Source organism: Thunnus thynnus, chromosome 1, assembly GCF_963924715.1.
Source record: "Thunnus thynnus chromosome 1, fThuThy2.1, whole genome shotgun sequence".
NCBI classification, from domain to species: Eukaryota; Metazoa; Chordata; class Actinopteri; order Scombriformes; family Scombridae; genus Thunnus; species Thunnus thynnus.
This window is the reverse complement of record NC_089517.1, coordinates 21,463,324-21,470,661: the sequence shown is the minus strand read 5'-3', so window position 1 is coordinate 21,470,661 and position 7,338 is coordinate 21,463,324. Positions and strand designations below refer to the sequence as shown.

Sequence of the window (7,338 nt, the reverse complement as noted above, 5' to 3'; positions counted from 1 at the left end):
CCACAGTGTGAAACCCAGTCTCACTTCATTACTTGTATTTATGACTTGGTTGGTGTTGGGTGCAAGCTCTTAATTACACCAGCCATACATCATCAAATACACTCATTAAACAGGCTGGAGAGAAGAAGAGGGACGAAGATACACAAAACAATGCAGCACGACTCAAATTGTTTTTTACAGAGCAAAGAGGAAATGTCCGCTTTTATGTTTAGGTACAGTATCTATGTCACAGATGCACTGTGGCTGAAATGTGGCGCTAAGCACTTGAAATGTTCTATATACATACATAAACACAGTATTTGTCACATTCATGTTGATGAACCTCAACCTACATTCAGTTTCATTAAATTTAACTGAGGTGCTTTTGAGAAAATGAAAACACATTCAAATTTGCATAGATCTTTATTTTTTTTTAGTAGAATCTATAATTGACATCAATTAAATAAAAAGGAAAAAACAAGAGCAAAAAAGAAAATCCTTAAATTACAAGAAAATTACACTGCACCATTCATATAGTACAAAAATAGGCCTTATTTTAGAGTTATGTCCCATGTAAGATAGTCATTCTTGTACATTATTCATAGGTCACAAATCTGTAAGGTACTGTGTGCAGCCACAGGCCAGGAACCTCATGAAGAGGCGGGAGGAAGTCAACAGAGTTGTCTGAGGCTGCTCCACTAACTGCCTCCCCCCCCCTCCCTCCCCCCCATCGCAAAGTGTTTCTTTTATACTTAAACAAGCATGTGCACACACGGACGCACGCAGATCTGATACAGCCCTTAGGTTAATGGAGATGGGATACATTCTACCTCCTCCCTCCACAGCTGCTGAACGTACAAGAGTGTCGCCGCAGACCTTTAAAAAGGCAGAAATGACATAATGACGTCAACAAAACACTCTGGGCTAAAGTGAAGGGGTCGATGGATTGTGACAACCTGAAACCAAAAAAAAAAAAAAAAAACAAACGTCTTAACACGAGACAGACAGCATTAAAATGATTGTCTTTGGTTATGCCAAAGATATTGCTCCTTATTAACTCCATCTGACTTCATATTGATCACTTCAGACTACATCCTAAGGCAGGACTGAAGCAACATCGAGCTCCATTTGAACATAAATTAGCGGTTTAAAGAAAAGCTTCGAGCGATTCTCTTCTTTATTATCAAAGGAGACAATTTGCAATGAGCAGATTTTTTCTGTAACATTCCTGTTACTTTCTACATTGAAGGGCTTCACACTTTAATGCCAGTTAAGTGGTGGCCTGATAATTATGAGGTGCTTTCTGGCACAATTAGAGAATCTCTCCTTTTTTTTTTCTTAGTGTGTAGTTTCCATCACGATCTTCCAGTGAAAGGGGTGAGGTGGCGGCAAATGGTTTTCAGCAGCTCCCTGCACTTTGGAAGCACTGGCTACTTAATGCTGCCCGCATTCAGGATTTTCTTAAAGTCGAGCACTTGAAAGCACGGAGCTCAGAGTTCATTAGTTTAAAGTTTTCTGGGTTTTCAAGCTGTAGTGAGTACAACATCAAGCTAAGATGAATAAATCATTTTGTGTGTGCCCCTCGAGAGGCCGCAGAACCTGTCAGCACTCAAAACGCTGCGCTCTAGGAGAAACTGCATTCTTTCTGGAAGCAACATAATTCTTGGTGTTTTTAAGGGAAGATGCACAATGCATAATCATGACTAGACTGAGCATCAATTAGTCAATACTAATTGCGACAAAATGGCCAAAATCCCACATCATAGTTCTTTACAAGCAAACTCTGAGTTCCCAGAGTTTAAAGGAAATTGTTTATGGAAGCAATTTTGGTGCTGCATTAGCCCATTATCTTTTGTTTACACACTTCACAGCGAGCTAAGAAGTCAATAAGATTTTGTCTGAGGCTGCAGTTATTATATTTTTAAATTAGCATCCTCCTTAAACTGGGGCTAATCAAAGCCTAAATGGCAGTAGGCACTAATGTAAATCACACAAAGCCCCGCAGCAGCACACACTCGTTATTCTGCAGCCACATTAGCTTTGTTCCTGTTGAGGGCATTTCTCTACATCCACGTTCACAGGCTGGTTTCCAATCCAGTTTAGTGCTTCATGGCTGAAACTGCCGTGATAAGCCAAATGTGCTACACCTGCACCAGCCATCTGAGATAAATTAAGCTCCTTGGCTCAGCGCTGCGTTTGAGAGCATACATACCAATCTTTCTCTGTCCTTTTGAACAGGATTTTTGGACGTTACTGGTTTGAAACTTTTATGTTGTTTTTGCCTTTTAATGTACTGTACATATATATATATATATATCTTGCCTGGTGTGAATAAGCAAATGACCTCTGAACACACTTTTGCAATTTAAATCATATTCGCTTCTGCATATTTATGTATAATCCCTTCTAAGAAGGCTTTCCAACGCAAGTGGTTAAATTAAAATCGATGTGTTTTTGTGCACCTTCTCTCTCTCTAAACAAGGAAATGGTTTGATTGTCAGTGACAGAAACTTAAAAAGAACGTCTTAACCTCAGAGATACCACCCGAGCAGAAATTGTATGAGAGGTGAGAAAACAAACACCCGCAACAATTTTAGGTTCGCACACTTGATTTAGCACTTAAATGCAGGCCAACAAGATGTATGGACGATCCTTCTACCCATTCTATTTTCAATAATACGTCTTGAAGCCCAGGTGTGACTGCCCATGAATGCTGATCCTAAGGGCAATACATTTTAGGAGATACAGGAGTTTCAGGGGACTAGAATTTACACAGCAGCTTTACAGTTTCAGAATTGCAATTTCTTGTTTCTTTTTTAAAAAACTACATTTGACTTTAGATACCTATTATCCTAAATGTTTCCCCGAGAAACATTTCATATCTGTCCTACATATAATTTGACCTCTATAATCATTTAACAGCTCCTCTAACGGCATCTGAAACCTTGCTGAATGATATGAGAGGTAGATAAAAGGATGAGCAGCTGCAGTTTTGTATGCATGTCATCACCATGACAACCTCTCTCAGCAAAGCTCCACAGTTTCTGTACTGGAAATGAAAAAAAAAAAAAATATTTTCAACATAGTAGAAAGGAGATCAGTGGATTCAAAATGGCTACACTGGATTAAATCATGAGATGCATATTTTAGATGATAACCAGCCCAGGAGAGAAATCACTTTAAAAACAATCTTCCCTAAAGGTATGATTAAAATCTCTCAGAATAAATAGTTGCTGCAGTATCGTTCAGAATATAATTAATTGGCGAATACGCTGAAGAGATAATCTGAAATTCAGATTAGATGAAGACTGGAGGGTGAGTGCAGAGACGTTGATGAGATGTGGAGTCTGAACAGGACTGTGAGACGAAGGAGGAAAGGAAACCTTCACTTCAGAGGGCAGAGAAACATTTCTCATATGCAATAAACTAACACACACACACACACACATACATGTACACACCCATCCACAGACACATGTATCAACAACATTTCAGTCATTATGATATGAGGCATGTGTAATATGTGTTTGTAGTGCTAATGTGCTCTGACAAAGGGAATGCGTTGATGTATTGTTACTGTGTCTGCTATGTCAAGAAATCAATCACAGGTAACTTAACACCTGCCAGCTGCTTTGAGAAGCTCTTGTACTCAACAGTCACATATTGTTCTGGCTCCCATCAGCACCTCAGCTGCTTTTTTCTCAGCCCTGGGATGTGAGCACATCAGACGCAGAAATTAAATATCCCTGAAAGGGATTGCGCCTCAGGGTAGCCTGTGATTTTTATTTAATATTTTTAATGAATTTTTTTTTTTTTTGTGATGGCTGGGAGGTTATGAGTGGGGAAGAATTTATACTTTACAAACCAGAATAAGCTCAGTCCATCCTGAATCCCAAAAGGCTGGAGGAAGCTTTGCTAGATGTGTGACTCACAGTTTGTTCTGCCAGAGCTGCGAGACATCTTTCCAGATTGTGTGTACAATGGTAGAAGTAAAGCCCTTGTCACACCTAGAACAATAGCTATACATATAATAAAGTGGCTGTATGAAAGATACAGATATAGAATTATTGTCTCATCACAAAAAGAACGATAACAGATGATGGTACCAGAAAGCTTTGTTTTTCTGACTGAATACATGATTATAAGCCATTAGAGTAATTTCCTTGACACCTATTATGCTTTTTGATTTGTGCATATTTAAAATGCACTTTAAAAAACCTAAATCACTACAGGTAAATGGTGGTTTTCTCAACAGATTTTGGCTGTTTATGTCACTAAATGACACTTAAGAGAGAATCAATGTTTCCAAATCGGATTTCATGCCACATTTCACAATTTTTTATTATCACTTAATAGTTGAAGTTCTAGCTGTGACTGGCCCAGCTTTAGCTTCTCTGTAAAAGGGCCTACACTGTTCAAACAGATTTATACGCTCACATACACGCAGACACATTCAGACATGTGCACACACACAAACGCACACACATCTGTGCTCCTCACATTCAACAATCTCGTCTGGCTACTGCACTGAGACTGATGGGAAAAGCAAAGAGGAAGAAAGCAAACAATAATCATTTGTTTACTGTAACAAAAAGGAGCTGGAGCTGGAGGGGAAAATGGACTCTGCACAGACAGACACTGTTAGTGATTGAGGGCAAGAGGAGGGAGAGAGCCAGTTTAATAGAAATGCGCCCGAGTGTGAACAGAGCAAAACTCGGGCCATCCCGAGCTCTGAGAGACAGCAGCTTCCCATCAGGTCTCCCACAGTGGAGTGGAAGACATGATCCTGAAGCAAGATTCAGATGAGAAGCTGGTAAGACAGAGACAGAAAAAAAGGGGTGAGAGATAAAACCAGAGAGGACTGGGAAAGGACAGTTACCACAGCCCTGAATTATCAGACTAATGGTGGTGAGAGGACTTTAAAAGCAGGAGAGAGAGAGAGGGATGAGGGGGAAGCATTAAAGAGCACTTTGTGTTTTGATAAAGGCAGTCCTCTCATTTTGGACGTCAAACTCTTCGTTTTCGGAGTCTGTATTTACCCCTTCATCCCCCCACACTGTCGGGATGCCACGGTACGAAACCACCCTATTTCCCCCCAGGCTGAAGCTGCCCCCGAGGCCACCGCCAGCTTCCAGAGACGGCAGCTTGATGAGTGCGCCTGAGCGCAGCTGCAGCAGCAGGAAGATGCCAGCGAAGGTGGCGATGATGGCCATGCAGCTGAGCACGGCGATGGTGATGGGCAGCCGGGAGCTGAGGTGGACCTGTGATCCCGGGTCACCCTGGCCCACCATGAAGCTGCCAGGGGACTCGCGCATGTACTGGTTGAGGTGCAGGCAGGTGCCGGAGATGGGATCCAGGGAGCTGTGTGGGAGGCAGGACAGGCAGGCCTGAGGGCTGAGGCTGCTGCAGGTCAGGCAGGGAGGTGGGCAGGGCAGGCAGGCTGGGACGGAAGATGGTGTTATAAAGTTTCCCACTGTGTAGTTGAGGGGCTGGGAGCCCACAGAGAAGCCTGCTGGACATTCTTTCACACAGCCTTGCTGGAAGAGGTAGTAGCCGGTGTTGCACTCTGCAAGACAGAGAAGAGCACTGAAAGTGAAACGAACCGCCGCACACACACAATTTACTCTCCATATGACTCAAAGAATCATTCCATATGAGTCAGTGAACCACCAAACAGAGAACGAGGATACCTGCCCAGACAGTCGAAGCCGAGAGAGCACAGTTCACATGACAAAGCTCCTTATGTCCGACATTTCTGTATCTATTCATCCACGAGTTGTTTAGTATCTTGGAAATGTGAGAAAATGTTTCAAGGTGATTCTGCTTTCAAGTCGCCATTTTCACTTTTGTTACTACTACTTTTGCTTACTAAAAAAAAATGATGACAAAAAGTTTTGCAATTTATATGCTGAGTGCAGCATAAGTTTAAGTCAACAGACCCATTTCCATATGCAGCAGGTCCTGATGCAGACCATTGCCTATAATGGTAATTAAAAGACTGTGGGAGCTGGGAGTAACAGAGCTGAAAGCAGGAGTGTGAGCCAATAAAAAGGAGGAAAATTTAATTTACTGTAACCTGTTCAAAACAGTGAAAACTATGATCCTGAGAACAAAGTTAGAGAATGCCGAGAATCATATGATACACGATAATCACGACATGATAATCAGTTCACTCTCTAATGATTCTGTATTTGTTTATGTTTTATTTCTTGTCTGTCAGTATGTGAGTACTGCTGACAGCCTGTAGGGGTCAGACTGTCACTGTTACAGACATAAAGGTGGACTTCACAGAGTTGGTTCTCAGTGGTGTCTTTAGATCGCTTATAACAGTATCTGGATTAGGTAGGAGACGGCAGTATGGACACCATTAAATTTAAATGAGGCTATTAAAGAGAGACCTGGAGTAAAATGTAATTTGATCTCATCAGAAGTTAGATCTTTATTTAATGGAGACCTATTATGCCTTTCCTTACCTCAGTCATATATATAATGTTACAATGTCAGATGTTCATGTTAAAAGTGTCCAAAGTGTGAAATAATGAGGTAAACATATGTAGAAGTAATCCCTGTGAGCAAAAAGCACCAGCTTCTGACTACTCTGAATGTTTGGTTCCCAACTTTCTTTTTCTACTTTCAGCCCAAGCCGACATCGGCTCATGATGAATTTCTTTATATGGTCATCTGCTCCATGCACAGTGCAAGTTCACTGCTCTGCTCTGCTAACATTATGGCATTTTTCCATTATTTTGGGGGAAGTCACGCCGAGCCATGACTCGTTGGCTGGTCGTCTGCAGCTCTTCATCAAACATCATCATCACTGTGGCCGTTTCTGCTTGTATTATTCCTTGCTGTATTATTTCTAAATGATACGGTGACCAAAGAGCTCCAAGTATCTCCAGATGTTAGTGTTTTGACCAGTTTTTAGCACCCCTAACAAAGGTCCGCTAATTCAGTGAGGAACATGTTTCATTTCCTTTAAATTCTTCTCAATAAAAGTCTCCCATTATTTAGTAATTTAAAAGCTTTTAATATGAAGCAGATAACAGGAAACATTGGGTTTGCATCGGTGGTAACTTAACACAAGTCTGATATGGCTGCCCCTCAGCGGGCTTCCAGAAAGCTGACCAATAAGAAAAGAGTGGGCTCATCAGGAGGGCAGCCTTAAAGAGACAGTAGCTAAGACTGCCTGTTGTTCAGAGGCTGAACTGAGGGGCTGCATAAAGGGCCAGTTTAAAATAAATAAGGAGTTTTTTGAACTATGAATCATGCAAAGCTACTCTAGTGTCTCTAGAGTCCAAAAATAAAAATTTAGAGCTGTAAATGAGCATAATAGATCCCCCTTAAAATTGATTCTGATAT

General features: G+C 41.3%; 1 protein-coding gene across 4 annotated transcripts in view; it reads right to left on the bottom strand.

Annotated features, from left to right (window-relative positions):
- Positions 1 to 383: 383 nt before the first annotated feature.
- The window catches only part of furina (furin (paired basic amino acid cleaving enzyme) a), an 85,195-nt gene continuing 78,240 nt past the window's right edge, over positions 384 to 7,338 (bottom strand). For all 4 annotated transcript variants that reach the window (XM_067590647.1, XM_067590671.1, XM_067590654.1 and 1 more), the window contains exon 16: positions 384 to 5,545. In XM_067590647.1, the coding sequence (XP_067446748.1) occupies positions 4,938 to 5,545 (608 nt within the window). In that variant the 3' untranslated portion in view covers positions 384 to 4,937. The remainder of the gene's footprint in view (positions 5,546 to 7,338) is intronic.